At 48.2% G+C, this 18219-nt stretch overlaps 2 protein-coding genes across 2 annotated transcripts in view; both read left to right on the forward strand.

The window, feature by feature from the left end:
• Positions 1–16347, forward strand: part of ascc3 (activating signal cointegrator 1 complex subunit 3) — a 98827-nt gene extending 82480 nt beyond the window's left edge. Inside the window, exons 35-42 of the mRNA XM_056601394.1 lie at positions 3109–3220; positions 3597–3731; positions 6372–6596; positions 10490–10641; positions 11503–11653; positions 13213–13449; positions 14182–14357; positions 14798–16347. Coding sequence (XP_056457369.1) covers positions 3109–3220; positions 3597–3731; positions 6372–6596; positions 10490–10641; positions 11503–11653; positions 13213–13449; positions 14182–14357; positions 14798–14930 — 1321 coding nt within the window. The 3' untranslated portion in view covers positions 14931–16347. The remainder of the gene's footprint in view (positions 1–3108; positions 3221–3596; positions 3732–6371; positions 6597–10489; positions 10642–11502; positions 11654–13212; positions 13450–14181; positions 14358–14797) is intronic.
• Positions 16348–17233: 886 nt separating this feature from the next.
• sim1a (SIM bHLH transcription factor 1a) overlaps positions 17234–18219 on the forward strand; it is a 13218-nt gene continuing 12232 nt past the window's right edge. The window contains exons 1-2 of the mRNA XM_056602571.1: positions 17234–17344; positions 17642–18165. Of these exons, the coding sequence (XP_056458546.1) occupies positions 17991–18165 (175 nt within the window). The 5' untranslated portion in view covers positions 17234–17344; positions 17642–17990. The remainder of the gene's footprint in view (positions 17345–17641; positions 18166–18219) is intronic.

Raw genomic sequence — 18219 nt, forward strand, 5'->3', positions numbered from 1 at the left:
TTTCAGCCAGCAACCCTTTAAAGCATTCATCATTCAGCTCCTAATTAGGTGACATCTTTTATTCAGAGATACGCGGCCGGCGCTATTTTTACCCTTGCTGCGTTCAACCTTGCCTCAGCGGGTGTTGCTTTGAGCTAATAAACCCGGCATGTCTTCAGCACTCTGTCCCTATAGGCCTCTGTGGTGGCGGTGTGCTGGAATATCTGTGTGCTCTGTGATCGGCTTGTGTTGTCTGAGAACCTCCCCAGCAGCAGGGAGCCCTCCTCCTTTGTTTTGTACCTGTGGTGATTCTCTGCTACTTACACGCCCCCTGAATACCTTCTGACGTACTGATAGACGATCCTAATTCACTGTCTGTGTATGCTGAGGAGAGAGAAGGCCAAAGAGACACACAGACCTACAAACACACACATGCACACGCACATACACTGATGGCCCCGTGGGGCTCGTAAATGTCGTCGGGACGGGCCCCAGCTCCACCAGGAGCCTAATGGTGATGATGCTAATGACTGTGACTGATAATCAGACAGGCCGGGCCCCCAGAGGAGGGAAGAAGACATGGTGGCTGGGTGTGGAGGGGGTTTGGGGCTCGTAAAGAGCCGTGAAATGTGTTTGGTGATAAACACGTCCAGCCGCTGAAAGCCGGAGCACTGTCACCGGCGCTGAGTGATGATGATGAAGGAAATACTTTACATCAAATGCACATCAAATATGGCGGTCGCCATGGCCCCATGGCCCCATGGCCCCTTCTCCCCCCCCCCAATCCCTCCATTCTCCCTAGATGGGACGACGGGTGGGTCGGCGATTCCTCACAGCCCCTCTCCTCTTCAAAACCACAGAATAAATTATCTGAATGATCGTCGTGGAGGTGGCGTTTTATGTTTAACTGTACCGTTATATGCCGAGTGGGCCATTAGTCAGTGCCACGGCGCTGTGAAAAGCAAGCACCGGTTTACACGCAGTATGAAGGCGGATGAAAAGAGACAACAAAGATAACATTGCTGATCAAAAGGTAGTCAGCCGCCGACACTAATGGGAAGTATTACTTATTGCTAAACAAAGCATGAGACAGCACACTATACCTCCGATAATGCCATTCCCGGCATGGTAAGAACTAATTCCCAGAAACAGTATTTTGACAAAAGCAATGGTATTCGTGGCAATATGCCGGCGTGTCATGTTTGTAGCACATTCAATATGATGTTTACTCACAATGCATTTGCTAATTTGAACAACCAGGCAGTGGATATACAGTAGAGCAACTTGATATATAGAAATATAGATCTAATGCTTCATCTTACTAGGGATGGGTAAAGATATCGATTAATCGAAGCACTGCAATTTATTTGTTCTCGATTAAATTTAGAAAAAAAAAAAGCAACTAAAAAACGAAGCATTCTCAGTCATAGTAATCTAGAAGCGAGTATGCCTAAATGTACATGCACTTTTAGATTTGTCCATGTTATGATTATTACTTTTATGCTGCAAGTTTAGCTCAGGAACAATACTATACATGGGGTATTCCCTATTTGCTAGTTAAAGCACAATGAAATGGTTAATTCATTTTGAAATGGTTAATTCTAAATAATGTTTAGGTATTTTTTTCATCTGCACGTATTATTGAATCGATATTGAAGCAATTGGATCGAAGCGAATCGAATCAAGACCTAAAGAATCAAATTGAATTGAATTGTGAGGTACCTGGCAATACCCACATCTTACTAAAGAAGCACATTCGATCCCAGGGAACAGAGCAGTTTATTTCTTAGCCAGCGTGTGGCTGCTACCTGTTTTCATCCCTCATCTACCTCTAACATTGCGTGTCGCTACGAGCTAACAAACAGTCCTGGCAGCGCGCACGTCTGCCGCTGCCCATGTGGTAACCGTTACCCCTTTGGATGCTATGCATGCAACCCATTTTGGCCACTGGTTTTGGTATTGAAGCCAGTAATGGACGAGGCTGGGAGTAATTTGCCGGCAAGGGCCCCTGCAGCTTTGGCATTTGTTCTCAGTGCGGGGTAGTGCATCTGTGGAGCTCTACCACCACCACATCCACAACCCCCTCACCACCACCCACCACCGCTGGCTTATCCTTCTTGACCTGGCCTGTTGCTATAATCGTATCCCCTCTATATGTTGTCCGGTCAAATCACTCATACATGAGAAGCTAGAGGAGGTGCTGTATTTCTTTTTTTACTGGACCACGTCAAGAAGGCGCCGGGGGCTTGGAGGAACAGTATTGGTTGTCGAAACAACACACTAATGAGTTTCAACTGCAGCCCCTGTGGGGGCCAGCACCACAGAGTCGATACACTGTAAATAAAGTGCAAACAGGCTTGAATGCCTACGGCTTAACCACCGTGAATGATTACCCTTTACCTCCCGACCGCCGCCATGTCTGAAGGTTGTTTTGCTTTTCTATTACTCAGGGGATTTAATCGCAGTGCGTTGCAGCAGCCTGAGATGCAAGTTTGCACCAACTTATTCCCTAACTGCTGATGAGATAACTGATGTTAAAGACTTGTTGTGTGTTTTGGCAATGCATTCAACGCTAACCTCGTTCCCAGACGTACTCATCTCTCGACGCAACGCCCGGACAAGGTTCCAAACGGACGTTATCGGCGCGTGAGAGGGCGGGACTTCAGAGGGAGCGGTATTCGTTTCGGTCACGTGGGTTTAGCGGCGAGAGACGAGAGAGGCCGGGACTTTGGAGAGATATACGTTCCAGCCACATCTTTCGGATATTGCTGTGTCACGTTCTTCGTCAGAAAAACTCCATATTTATTCTCCTTGTTGTTCTTCCTGTCTGTGTATTATTCCAATCGTTCCGCGGACTGTTAACTGCCGGACACAGCCCATAGGAAGTCAAGAGACCGGAAATTGCATCGTGGTGGAACGGGATAACGCTACAATTCAAAATAGTTTCTCAGCCTCGCTGCAGAGCTGTGGCTGTTTGTCCGCTGAGCCTCTCTGTGTGTGTGTGTGTGTGTGTGTGTGTGTGTGTGTGTGTGTGTGTGTGTGTGTGTGTGTGTGTGTGTGTGTGTGTGTGTGTGTGTGTGTGTGTGTGTGTGTGTGTGTGTGTGTGTGTGTGTGGTCGTGTGTCCTCAGCTACTACAGCCTGGACGACGTCAGCCATGACACCATCAACAAGTACCTGTCCAACCTGGTGGAGGGCGCCCTTCGGGACCTGGAGTGCTCCTACTGCCTGGAGATACAGGAGGTCTGCTGGACCTGCACCGCCGCCCATGCATGCATACATACATCCGTCATTTACATTTAGATTTAGGGCATTTAGCTGACTCTTTTATCCAAAGCGACATACAAGAAGCACATTTGTCATAAGAAAGTGAAACAATATATATTTTGCTGTCGGTAGTAAAGTACAGTAAAGTACAGTAAAGATGTTCATAGAACCAAGCGCAAGTACTATGTTGTTATTGCCATCGCATTTATTTGGTGTCACACAGCCAGACGCTGCATGTTTGTGTGCACGTGCGTTTGGGTTTTCCTCCATCTTTATTCATAGAGGTTTGTTAGAGAGAGAGACGAGAGCACTTCCTTGATGGACTGTTTGTTGTTGTGCGTTTCCGCCGCAGGACGGATGCACCATTGAGCCGCTGACGTACGGTCGCATTTCGTCCTACTACTACCTGAAGCACCAGACCATCCGCACCTTCAAGGAGCGTCTGAAGGCCGAGCTGGCCATCCACGACCTCCTCACGCTGCTCTCGGTGGGCCGCACGCACACACACACACACACACACAAACACGCATGCATGCACATGTGCATCACACAAACACACACACATACAAGTGCAACACACAGGCACACACACATGCATCGTACACACATGTGCATCACACAAACACACACACACACGCACACACACATCTTTACTACCAACTATTCACACACACACACGTACATCACAACCATGTATACACACAAACACAACCACATATACACACGCATCACTTTTTCTTTTGTTGCCCTAATAACAATTTGTGTGTACAATGTCATGGTTACTCCCCTTGTCTTCGCTCGTCCCCCTCACTGATTGACAGCCCCCCACTATGCAGTCAACAGCTTTTGTTTTATTTGCCTGCCTGCACGTGATTGGTAGGAATCAATAATGAGAGTGATGTGCTCCCTGGCAGTCCCACACCTCTGTACGGGGAGGTGCAGGGATCAGTAACATCACATCTGTGTTCAGGAAGCTCTCACTCCTCCAATGGACAGCCAGCGCTGACACGTTTATAAAGAGAGAATAGATGGAGGGGAGAGGGGGCGGGTGCAAGAAAGAGCTAGGGTCAAAGGTCAACGTGGAACTAACTGAAATTAAGTGTGGAAAAGAAAAAAAGAAAGAATTCACTGGCCGGCGACTGAAACATCCTTTATCTTGTAGGAATATGTTGTTTACGTTACAGGCCAGGATACTGATGTATAGGGTGTCTGATATTGTTTGATTTAACCTTCTAAGAAGGCATAACTTTCAAAAAATGTTTATTGATGTCCGGCGACACCATAGGTGCAATTATTTAATCCTGTAAAATACTTACAATGTCATATATTAAGAAGGTTTTGTGTAAGGGGATAGTGTGAATGTAGCAGCACTTATTGAAACAATTATTTACTGTTGGGGGAGGAAAAGAGAAACACCAAAGCGAAACAGTGTGTTCCCTCCGCGCGTGTGTGTTCCCTCTCCGCGTGTGCGTTCACCAGGGGATCTCAAACACCAGCAGTTAGGCTAACATGTGGAGGGCAGGTAGTCAAGCTGCAACACATTGCTTCCCTCCCTGCGTGAGTTTGCTCGGACACAGACCTACCCCATTGCCCGCCAGGACGAAGCATAACAGGCCAGTCACACACACACACCCTCTAGTCCACTCCCCCCTCCGTCAGGTACACAGCCCGGCCACGCTCCCCTTTCAACCCCCTAATGTGGGGCCTCTCATGAGCTCCAACCGCTCTGCTGCTCCTCCTTCTCTTTCTACTTTTATCACTTGCTCCCTCCCCTCCTCCCGACTCCCTTTTCTCTCGGGGTCGGCCTTCTAACACGTCCGCCTCCTCCCACAGCCCCCCCCCCATGCCCGCCCACCCTTGTTCTGTCTCTGTTGACCTCTACAATGAAGACCCCGTCCCCATCTCCTGCTATTGGCCCTCGTCTCTGTCTTCTCTGGCCGAACACCAGCGTTCTCCAAAGGTCCCAGGGTAGCAGGGGTTGAGGCTGAACCCCAGAGGTCCCAGGGTAGCAGGGGGTGAGGCTGAACCCCAGAGGTCCCAGGGTACCAGGGGGGTGACAAGCCAAGGCAGGACGGACAGGCAGTCGCTCAGATCTCCGTCTGTAGATATATAGGCGTTCTCTCTGCCTAACATCCGCATGCAGTCTCAACAGCAGCGTCGTGGAGATCCATCACCGTGATTTCTCTCTCAACCACCACCCCACCACCATCACCAACCGTCCCCCCGTCCCCCCCCCGACACACACACACACACATCGTTCCCTCTCTGCTCATTCCAGCCCTGGTTCTCAATTCCAGCCTTTTGAAACACTGCCTCCCGTCAGTGATGGATGGAGCCCTAACAGTCCAGGCCGGGGGGAAGGCTGTGACAAATGCCTCCGTCGGAGCCGCTTGATGGGACTACATTAGCGGGAGTTGAACTGGAGTGAATTAGAGGAGCTGAGCAATGCGTGTCCGTGCATCTCTCGGCCCAAACCGCCCCTAAACAACATGGCCAAACGCTGAACCTCAAAGCACAGAAACCATTCAACCTTCAAATCTTCTTTCTTTTTTACTTCACTGGGAGCTGATGGGTCTCTGATGTCTGAACAGGGGGCACCGATTTTATTTTTGGTCATCCGTCACACTGAAAACCTGGTGACTGCTCGGAGACTTTGCTTAGACCTTCCACTTTTCTGATATTTACTCGGAAGGGAATTATCTTTTTTTTCAGAACCACAGCCATGGGCGAGTAGTAATATTGCGGTTTGTAGCAAGAAAGGATCGCCTAGTGTCCACTCAAGAAAAAGGGCAAAAGCCTCCTTTTCGAAGCGTGGCTGTGCTGTGATCCAGGGGGAGCCTCTTCTGGTGGCCGCAGCTCCTACATGGAATCAAGAGCCTTCCACGTAGTAGTCTTCGAACAGAAAGTGCATGAAAAGACTCGTCTTTTCATGCAGGTTTTTATCCAAGCGTACGTGTAACAGCATTTGTTTTCTATTCCTGTACCTTTTATTTATTTTTGAACCTGTATTTGTATTGTAAGGTTGTCAGACGCTCTGTGACGTCCGTGACAGGTTTCTGCATAAACAAATGCGACTCACTCACCTCCGTGCCTCCTCTCCCGTCCATCCGTCCCATCTCTCCACCAGGACGCGGAGGAGTACTCCGAGCTGCCCGTGCGCCACAACGAGGACCAGCTCAACAGCCAGCTGGCTCAGCAGCTCCCCCTGCCTGTCAACCCACACTCGTACGACAGCGCCCACACCAAGACCCACCTGCTGCTGCAGGCCCACTTCAGCCACGCCACCCTGCCCTGCAGCGACTACGGCACCGACACCAAGACGGTGCTGGACAACGCCATCCGCATCAGCCAGGTGTGTGTGTGTGTGTGTGTGTGTGTGTGTGTGTGTGTGTGTGTGTGTGTGTGTGTGTGTGTGTGTGTGTGTGTGTGTGTGTGTGTGTGTGTGTTCGTGTGGGGGCGGAGGAGATAGCGGGTGGGGGGGTTGCTCGTTCGTGGTGGGGTGCATGTGCATACGTGTGTGTGTGTGCGTTGGGGAGGGGCTGACGTGCCTGTGTGTGGGTTGGGGTTGGGTGGGTTAAAGAACCGCATAGCACAACACCTGATACAAGGTATAGTGTTACGTACGACGGTCTGCAAAGACAGTTTCAGGGCCGTTGTTTTTTTTGTGGGGGGGGGTTTGAAGCGCAGACCTGCACTTGCTCCGCCGTATTTTGTGCTCCCCCAGGGACGCAGCTCGTCTATAGATCACATCACAGGGTGGACCCGAGAGCCCTGAGCGCTTCTCCATCTGTCCCCACCGGAGTGTCCCCCCCCCCGACCCCCAGGGTCGTCTCACCCCAGGGCCGGACTCAAACCTCTGTCCATAGGGCAGCTTCTATTCCAAGTGTTTATGTACAGATCAGGGTTGAATGCCTGTTGCGTTGCGTTGCAACATTTTCGTGGCCGATGTGTGATGTCTTTTTTTTAAGGCGGATTTTTTTTGTGTGTTTTTTGATTTCACACTACCTGTATCTTTTTTTTATCTATTAAAAAAGTCATAGCTCGTAAAAATGGGGCATTTGGTTCGTGTGCACAGAGAAACAGCACGCCCGTAAATCTATAGATTGAGCGAGATGGGGAGAGAGAGGGAGGGAGGGAGGGTGGGAGAGGGAGGGAACAGTTTATCTCGGAGACATGAGGGAGACCGTTTAGCCGCGGCGTAGAAAAAACACCAGAGAACTACACAAACCCTGCTGAAGATAGCAGGGAATTCAGCGGATCACCGGAGACACTTGTGTTTTGCATCTTAACTAGCAAAGTGTGAATTCAGAAAATAGACTCATGAATTTATTGACATTGAGATCCTAGGCCTTATAGGAATGATATGTGTATCAATGTATATTTATAGTTATACACATATATCCAATTGCTTCTGAATCAGAATCCTTTGATATGAACTGCAGCTAAAAACAAGTTGTACGAGTTGTTAGGCTTTTATCTGTTGGCATATTTAACTGGTGCGGAAGAGCCTCGCCATTCACTACGACAAACAGCCCTTAAAATGCGGATGAGACATGGGCAGTATTTATAAATGAGTAAACTGCAATTTTAAAAAGCGACCGTGAACTGGTTGTGACAAGTCCTGCCTCGTGCTGTCGTCTCGTCAGTGCGCTACCAGTACTAAACACGGAGGATCTCAAACGCCTCCAAGCCATCTCCATACGACGCATGTGGAAGGAAAGTCTCGGAGAGTCAGTGAATCCTGGCCTGCTCCTCTGTGTGTTTGTACACATGTGTTTGTGATTACCCCCACGTTGGGGTCAGGGGGGCTGCAGCTGTAGGCCGCTCTCCTGGCGTCTCGCTGTGGCAGGTGACTGGAGCGTCGCCTGACTGTTTTATGGCCCTTCTGATTGATTTGTAATATTTCATCTGAGTGCGGATCTGTTGACTCAAGAAGGGAGTGCAGTCGTTTTGTATGTTTGTTGTGCTCTTTGGTGTAAGCTGTTGCTCTTTTTGAGAACAGCAAGACCGGCAGGAGCTCAGAAGGTAGAGCAGGTTGTCTGTCAACCGAAAGGTTGCTGGCTTGATCCCCGCCTTCGGTGTATGCATGTGTGTACGACTGGGTGAATGTGAGGCCACTACTTGTAAAGCTCTTTGTGTGGCCAGGTTGGAAAAGCGCTTTATGAATGCAGTGTATCTTCCACGTCTCAGCGGTTGGCGACATAAACAACGTAGCTACTGTTAGTCACGTATGGTGCTCCTTACTAAATGTGGCGCCAGCACTGCAGGACTGAGGTACAAATAACCAATATATCTCAGTCAGAGACAGTAGACCCAAACTTCCTTTGCCAAAACATGTTCTTAAACCCCCAGCCAGTCATGAAACCTGGACTTCATATAATTGATTAAGGAAAAGAAAGAAGAAAACAATGCAAAGAATTCTGTGTCAATTTACATCAACTGAAATATAAGACAGTAATTAAGTCTGGATGTAATGGCTACACTTGCAATCGTAGACCCATAACACAGGGTTAATCACCATAACGCAGTGTCATGGCAGCAACAAGAAATTTACTGGCTGGGAACAGAAAGAAGGAAGGACTTGTATTGGATGTGACTCATACTATCGGAGCCTCATTAGTGAAACTACATCCCAAAATCTCTTGGCCACATTAGCTTTATAGCTAATGAAAAGCCACAGGTTGTGTGCAGTGATGTGTGTTCTGCAAACTGCAGACAGCTGGTTGTGAAGAGAAACCAAGATCCCCCCTTAATTACCCTCAGCGGTCAGTTATTCCTCCCCTTTTATGCATCCTAACCCCTAGTGTCGTTAATGCAAAACAAGGAACTTAGAGGTTTTTAGTTTGACTCCAAGAACCGATTTTTATTAACGTTTTGAGCATGATTTTTTCAGTGTAGTAATCAAATCATTTTTTATCCGAAATAGACTTAACAATGTTAAAAGTTGGACAGAAAATCTGCACGACAGTTTTTCCTATGTTTTAACTTTACTTCCAACCGGATTCGACAAGAGCAAGATTGTCGCTGTGATTGGCTTGAGGCCGATGCCATATTCGTAAAATCCAATGCTGCCCAGCAAAGGCCAGGTGGATATTCATTGCTCAACACAAACTTGAATATTAGGATGCTCTCACAAGGCTTACCACATGATGAACGACACAAAAATAACACGCCATTCTGATGCTTTTACAGATTTACGAATGAACTGAATGATCTCCCCTCTTGTCTCTCTTTACGGCCCCTCCCCTCCCAGCTCCACGATGAAGTCTCCCATGTGCTGCCACCCATTTGCTCAAGCGGCTACTGTGAAATGTTAATCGCTCCCTTAATTTGTGGCGCATTAGCATTTTGATTAACTTCCCCGGACGTCGTGGCTGCTCCCCAGGCGCCTTTTTAGCCATAGTGACTTTCACCGGGATGACTTTTGGATTAATTAAGTGTGTTGGAGTGCAGCTGTGTTGTGCAAACTTAATTCACACTGAAAGGGAGGGGAAGGTGACCTGGATCAAGCAGGAGGATGTCATCTTGATAACGGTGTAGATCATGTCAGACATGCGTACAGGCATGTAGGCGGGAGGGGGTCAATGTCCGACCCCCGTGCGAATGTAATCATTGATAAAGCATGAGCTGTTGCGCTACTGTTTAAGTAAAAAAACAGTCAAACCTGTTTGGACGGCGTCTTCAAAAACATGAATTCCCAGATAGAGATGTGAAGAAAATCTGGGCTGGCTGCTGTCACAATTCAGATGATGCTTATTATTCACGCCGGTGGCTCATTTCCACAGACCCATAAAGTATTCTGTGATGACATTACCATATCCGTGCTGGCAGGCTCAGCCATTTCCACCCCCTCATATACAGCCTGCAACCAGCTACTGCGTTTGGTGCACAGTCGTACAAGTGTACGAGCACAAAGCCATCAAATTCGGACGGATCAAATCCCCTTCCTCCTACGCCTTGTCCCACGCATGCTTCCTGTTTGACTTGGATCTACGTCCCGCCGGGGAAGCGACCTCGGCTTCATCGTGGCTGTGAATGCCATTTCACATTGTGTTGGATAAGAGACGACCAACACTCCCCGACGTCTTTTAAGCATGTTGTAACAATATTGGAATCGCTCCTGTGTGACGTTAACTCAATGAGAAGAAACGGACGAAAACTGTGTCGATGTTCCTCGGTCACGCCTCTCGTTGAACCAAATGCCTGAAAGGCCTATGTTAAGAATCCCCACTCTGGTGTTTTCAGGCTATGCTGGACGTGGCTGCCAACGAGGGCTGGCTGGTGACGGCGCTCAGCATCTGCAACCTGGTCCAGATGATCATCCAGGGACGCTGGCTGCAGGACTCCTCCCTGCTGACGCTGCCATGCATAGAACAACAGGACCTCCACCTGTTCAGGTAAACATCACCTCACCCCCCCCCCGCAGCCACGCAAACACAACAGCTGCGGCCCCTGGATCAGCTTGGCGTCACTCACAGCTCCAGAGCATGAAGGTCTGCCCCTCTGCATAGTCAAACAAGGGGCGGTCGCAGACGGAGGGTTAATGTAAGCTGTTGTGCGGCGGGGCTAGGCAAGTGCCTGCCCACACCATTGTGATTGTCTGATTAGCAGCGCTGTATGGCGCGGCTTGCATTACCCATACTGAACTATGGGAAGTCAGCAAACATTATTATTATCACATGCGCCACCGGCCAGTGTCTGAAAACCTTCTCACCCCTACCACCACACACACATACACAAACACGGAAGCACACGTGTACACACACACACACACACACACACACACACACACACACACACACACACACACACACACACACACACACACACACACACACACACACACACACACACACACACACACACACACACACACACACACAGGAGCACATGCATACACACACACACACAGAAGCACACGCACACCCACACATGGAAGCATGCACATAAACACACACACGCGTATAGAAGCACACACACACTGACTTGAGTGAGCGTTCTCGAAGGCAATCTGGAATAGGTTTTCCGTGCACACGCCGTATGAATTTCCAAGCCGGTGTCCTGCGGTGACGAATAATTTTGTGCAAACTCAATAAGAATGCTAAGAGAGGGATGAGGTAGGACGGTCGCCGTGGCGATGGCCAGCAGGGAGCTCTGGCATCACGTGACCAATCCCCCCCACCCCCCTGACCCCCACCTCCCCACACACACACACACACACACACACACACACACTCTCTTTCATTTCTCTTTTGCAGGAAAGGGGCAAACCGAAACAAGAGGGGCGGGGCCAGTGGCTTCCAGGGACCAATAGAAGGGCTGCCTGAGCTCATTGCCGCCTGTGAGGGAAAGGAGAGTGCGTTTGCTGCCATTGTGGGCCAGGAGCTCAACGCGTCGCAGATGTCCCAGGTACCAATGGGTGACGTTATGTCCGCACTATAAATCTGTGAAGGTGGCTGTTCATCTCCCTTACGTTCCTATTTCCCATTGCATTTCACTAGCATGCTTCATTCACGCCTCGTCTCTGGAGTTGTGATTGTGGTTCTGTATAAGTGTGTGAACGTGCATACAGCCCCCGTACCTGACACACAACGTCCCGACCGGGGCTCCCGTTCTAGTCTTCGTAGACACCTCGTTCCACCATCACTGGCCCGCTGACGGGGATTTCATCCCTCCAATCTAAGAGCTAATTGTGGCTCTAATGAGAGTGTCTGGACACCATTGCAGGGTCTCTTTGGCCTTGCCCAATCAGTGCCCCCCCCCTCCCTCCCTCCCTCTCCTCTCCTTTGCCCCCCCGCTACAGTAGTGTGGACTCTAATTAAATAATTAGATGTGCAGCAGTGTTCCTGCCTTGATTCTCTCGGGGAGAGTAATCCTCGCATAAATAGCTTTTGCCGGGTGAATCAGAAAGGCTTTTCTCTCTTACGTGTGTGTGTGTGTGTGTGTGTGTGTGTGTGTGTGTGTGTGTGTGTGTGGTGTGTGTGGTGTGTGTGTGTGCGCGCGCGCGCGCACACACACACACACACACACACACACACACACACACACACACACACACACACACACACACACACACACACACACACACACACACACACACAGACAGAAACACAGCCTTTTCGACACGCATGCACGCACACACTGATCTGATCTGTGCTTCCACAGTGTGTCTCTTGCTGTCCGTTCTTATCTGCTCCTCCTTTACCGCTCTCTTTTTGATATGCTTTATGTCTCCTTTTGGATTTGCCTTTGGAACCCAGTGTTAAATTCACCATGAGAACACTTAAGAGGCGCCTGACACCCAGGTGTAATGCATGTTTGAAAGAATCAAGCTTTTGTCAAACAAGAGAGACTTAGCTGATGGATCTGTCCATCTTACACGGGGCTCCCACTTAAATCCCATATTTTCTCTCTCTCTATTTCTCTTTATCTCTCTTTCTCTCTCTACTCTTTATCTCTCTCTCTCCTCCTTATCTCTCTCTCTCTATCTCTTTCACTCTCTCTCCTCTTTATCTCTCTCCCTTTCTCTCTCTCCACTGAATCTCTCTCTTCTCTTTATTTCTCGCTCTCTTCCTTTTTTTCTCTCTCTCCTCTTTATCTCTTTCTTTCTCTTCTCTTTATCTCTCGCTCTCGTCCTCTTATCTCTTTCTCCTCTTTATCTCTCTTTCTCCTCTTTCTATCGCTCACTCTCACTCTCTCTATCTCTCTCTCTTGCTCTCACTCTCTCTCTCTCTCTCTCGCGCTCTCTCACTCTCTTTCTCTCCCCCCCTCTCTCTGTCAAACCATGCCAAAAAAAATGTCCTACTACTTCCGCTCCTTTATTTTCTTATCTTCCCATCATTTAAATCTTTCCTCTCCCTCCTTTCTCTCTGTATCTGTGTCGCTCTCCACTCATATCTCGGTGTCTTCCCCTCAACCCTTCCTTCTCTCCCTTCTCCAACCCTTGGCCTCCCCCACCACCACCACAGGCCTGGACCTACCTCAGCCACCTGCCCGTGGTGGAGGTGCGTCTGAGCGTGAAGGGCTGGTGGGAGGAGTGCCAGCAGCAGACGGAGCGCCCGGTCCCGGCGCCCGGCGGCGGCGGTGGCGGCGGCGGTGGCGGCGGAGGAGGCTTCCGGGACAAGCAGGCCTGGCTGGGCGTCCACGCCGACCAGGAGTACGTGCTGCAGATCAACCTGAGGCGTGTCAACACGGGCCAGCAGAGGGTGAGTGGAGCACCAGCCCATGGGCCTCACACACTAGTCTCTACACCGTAGGGCAGACCATAGGCCGGGGACGTTAAGAGGCTGAGGCTAATCACAACCACGCTCCGCTCCGATGAGAACCTTCCTCGTCTTGGAGATAATAAGCAGAAGTTATTTTACCTTATCATGGTGTCTATCGCCAACAAAAAATGAACTAGAGAACCTTGCTTTAGTTGATTCATACGGCTATGTCAAGTTTTTGTGTTGGTCTAAGCTAGCTTGTGCACTACATTTAACTTTTTTGGAAGATTTGATGGTTCTTAGCCTCACAGTACTACTGGATTAGTACTACTGGAAGATAAGATAAGAACTTTATTTCATCCCATGCATGGGAAATTAACTTGTTACAACAGCCCATGGAATCTAAAGTATGCAATAATAAAATAAAAAGTATAAAGTATCCGACAATCATACATCCATAAGATAATACAAAATAAAATAAATACAATAAATATAAATAAATCACACAGTGATTATAATGTCATGCCATAAGGGCAAAAACTGCACACGCCCATGAGCTACACAATCAATGAGGCCAAATGGTGCCTCACTACAGAAAGAGAGATAAAGAGGACGAGAGCGAGAGATGAAGAGAAAGAATTAATGTTTGCTCAAGGAATAAATGCCAGTCTAAATGTGCGCCCCGCCAGCGTGTGTGTGTCTGAGTGTTGCTCTGTGGGATGCCCCCTCCAGAGGAAGCAGGACAGTAAGGCCCAGGCCCCCCGCTTCCCCAAGAACAAGGACGAGGGCTGGTTCCTGGTGCTGGGCGAGGTGGAGCGCCGGGAGCTGCTGGCCATCAAGCGGGTGGGCTTCCTCCGCAACCACAACACCGTCTCCGTGGCCTTCTACACGCCGGAGAAGACCGGGAAGTAAGCAAACTCCCCCAATACTCAGGGTTCTGATCCGGCACATTCACTCACCTGGGCTTCTGGTTTCATTGATGGACCATACCTGGGGTGAAAGGTCACACGGGAAACGGAAACAATTTGGTTTTTATGGTGGATCAGATGAATGCAGGTGTTGCTTGAATCAAATCTCAACAATAGAAAGTTGAAAGCCGGGCGGTTGCACCTACCTCATGTGCGTATTGTTATTGTTAAAACCATTTCAAAGCCGTATGCAGCCCCGAGAAGCAAGCGCTCCCAAAGGTCAACACAAAGCATGTGTTGGAAGCGCCGGAGTCGTTTGGCGACACTGCTCTGTGTGATGGGGGTCCCTGCTACTGTGTTTGTGGCTGGGCCCCTGCCCTGTGTGACGGGGGGGCCCCAGCTCCCGCACAGCGCTGACGGTTGTCCCGTTGCGTCCCCAGGTGCATCTACACTCTGTACCTGATGAGCGACAGCTACCTGGGTCTGGACCAGCAGTACGACATCCACCTCAACGTGACGCCGCCCAGCATCGCCGCCCAGGTCAACACAGAGGTCACCGACGCCACCATGTAATCCAGCCTTCAGTGAGACGACCCGCGGACCACGACGGCAAGCTGTGCTTCAGCCACAGCCCCCCGGAGCACCCGGCTGCCCAGTTGCCCGGCCCGTTGGCTTGCTGACGGCCTGGCAGACTTTGGAAGGATCTTCAGCGAACGCCTGTATTTGACAATAGTGCCAGAACTTACACGGAAATGCCCAAGGAGGGTACACTGACCTGACGAGGTTACCAAAGACCAAGATCAGACGAAGCATCTCTGCCAAGGGGGATTGCATTTGACGTTTATGATTGGCTCGAATTAAGGGAACGCGTTTTCTTGTTGTTTTCATTACGTTTCGTTTGTTTGCCAATCAGCCGCTGTGATTGCAGTAGGAGAAGGTTATGTTTTACCCAGAGAAGCATTATGCTCCCTCTTTAAAAGCAACCTGGGAGCTGTTAAGTATAGCAGTATGATAACACAAGCTTACCAACATGCAGTTTTGCTTGAGCGCAGACAAGATGCTTTACTGTTTAATAACTAAATAAATGGCTATTAACTGAATAGATGGCTTGTTTGTCACAACCGGTCATCGCCATAAAAACCCAATAAACATTGTTTGCTGTTTTGAATTACTTCAATTCAGTTTTTTCTGGAGTTAAATAGTCTGCTGGGGAATCCTTAAGACAAGCAACAAGTTTGATTTACTTCTTGAGAATCTGAGAAAACAGCCAGATGGTTTTACAGGGAAAACAAAACTGGAGTATAAAATGAGGCTGTGGAAGTAGTTGACAAGACTTTGTTTAAGTTCCCAGAGTGGGAATATCTAGCAGGTGTGCAGAATGCTTAGCCGGTTGCGGGGGCTTCACTTATAAATGTCCAAACTGTCAAACTATCAGTTGAAGAATATATCTGCTACCCTAACCCAGTCCAGAACCTACAGGGGCCTTAGAAAGACTCAAACCACATCCATCACCGAAGTAAAACATATGAAGTAAAACGTTAGCATTTGATTTCTGGTTTTTTTGACAATTGAACGGTGATTTGCTTCTTGTTGTGGTTGAAAGAGCTTTAAAAAAAATGTTTTGTTGAGAGAAAATAAAATTTCTAAAAAAATGTGGCTAATTATTTCTCATGCCAAAACGAATCAAGCATAGATGATGATTATGCTTCAGTTTGTTGTTTGAGTCGCGTCTTTGCAACTCCTCACGCCTAGACATGAAACTATTGACTGTTTCTCCTCGGCACAGCTGTGCCTAGGCGCTCGACATGTGGGCTGCTGGCTGCCCTATAACCCGCAACCTCCTGCAGGATATTCGCATTGGCACCGATACGGTCAAAGTCTGGCAATCTTTTTTTTATATTCCTTGTATATGCGCCACATAATGGATACTCCATGCTGGCATTAGCTGTCACAATTTCCCTGATAAACATATTTCTGAACCCTGCCGTATTTTTGCGTTTATCTTTCTAATATTGCATTTGCTTTCAAAAAGAGTTTACAATATTGCAGGAATAATCGAACATTTATCCTATATGAAAGTCGTCTTAACTTAATTAATAATGTTAATGTCAAAAGGGTTAGATTAGCGTCAAGTTACGTGAATATACTCGTTTACACATGTTCAGTGAACAAGATTCTTGGGTGGAATTGTTTGTAGCCGGGAATATGCGTCTTCAAAATACACAATATCAGATTAATCTGTCTGTCTTTGAATGTTTCGTGGTAGTAAACATTATTTGTGACATCAAGTGCATGTCCCAAGAAAATAGCGTATGAACTATAACATCTACAGAACTGAAGTTTCATATTGAGCCTAGCAGGGCCGAGACAGCAGCAGCATTCCGTTTGCTTGTTGGCCGCACAGTGGACAGCCAATATAGGCTGAGCAAGGATTCCCAATTGCACCGTTATCCTGGTCCACCTCAACGCAATGTCCGGTCTTACTTCAATGAGTTGATTTTCCCCGAAAATAAGCGAAAACTACAAGGACATGACAATAATTACATCAACGAACAGCAGAATAAATATGATGTTTGTAACAATATTTTAACATGCGAACAAAAAAAAATCGAACGTTTCTTTTTTTTTAAAGTCCCGCCCCTCCTCTTTCTCGCCTATAACGCTTATTTGGACCACCCCGTGCCAGGCGAGGCGCCGTGGATGTGAACGCCCAGAACGAGGTTAGGGCAACAGTCCAAGAAGCTCACATTGTCCAATGAGGTTCCAGACTACTGGTAAACTGGTAGAGGTGGGCGGGTCCTGGGCTGTGCTTGGGGAAAGAGGGAACCGTGAGTAGATGTGCGAGGAGGCGTTAGAAACCCAGTGCATCCATGTAGTATAACACAGATCTGATAGAATTAAAGCCTCACTTTGTTCCGACGAGAGAATTTACACACGGACACCAAATGCACGCCTGCTACAAGCTGTTGATTCGCAACCATTGGATGGTAAGTTTGACAGCTCCCTTGTGAACGACGTGCATTGCGAATGGGACAGCGTTTATTGTTTTGCTATAAAGGATTAAAAAAAAATTATCAGGAAAAATTGCATATCTTTTGAATTTCTAGATTATGCTCAAGATCATGTCTGGCCCCCTCGCACAAGTGTTTGTCAGCAGACACAACAGTGATTTATTTCAATAGCCATTACATATAGCAAATTTAGCAATACAACCCTATATCACCAAGCTGGAAACGACCTGAGTATGCTACTCAAATGTTGTGCCCTGTCTGTTTTTCGCTCAGGTAAATGTGCAGAAGAAATCCAATCTCTGAAGTCGACATCGAGGATGGACCCGGGTGTGTGAACCCCATGGCAGGCCACAACTTCATATCCAGCCTTACAAATCGGAATCTATTTACCTCTTCATCGACGCTTGGTAGCCTGGAAATATGGGAATGTGACATTGTGGATTTAGTTGGGATAGAGCCGCATTGCTATTTATAAGAGACACCAGAGCGTGCGGTTGGAAGCGCGTCCACATAGACACACGAAGGACTGACAACTTATGAAATGGTCTAGTAGGCCTATCTGAGCGCTGCACCAGTCCACTGATTATACTCTCAAGGGGAGTCAAAGTTACTGTTTTTTAAAATGAAGGAAAAATCTAAAAATGCTGCCCGGACTCGACGCGAGAAGGAGAACAGTGAATTTTATGAACTGGCCAAACTTCTGCCCTTGCCCTCTGCGATCACCTCGCAGCTCGATAAAGCCTCCATCATCAGGCTCACCACTAGCTATCTCAAAATGAGAATTGTATTTCCCGAAGGTAAGAAGAATTTATTATTCTGTTTGTTACGTCTTAATTACAATTATTTATATT

This window comes from Gadus chalcogrammus, chromosome 11 (genome assembly GCF_026213295.1).
Source record: "Gadus chalcogrammus isolate NIFS_2021 chromosome 11, NIFS_Gcha_1.0, whole genome shotgun sequence".
In the NCBI taxonomy this organism is placed as follows: Eukaryota; Metazoa; Chordata; class Actinopteri; order Gadiformes; family Gadidae; genus Gadus; species Gadus chalcogrammus.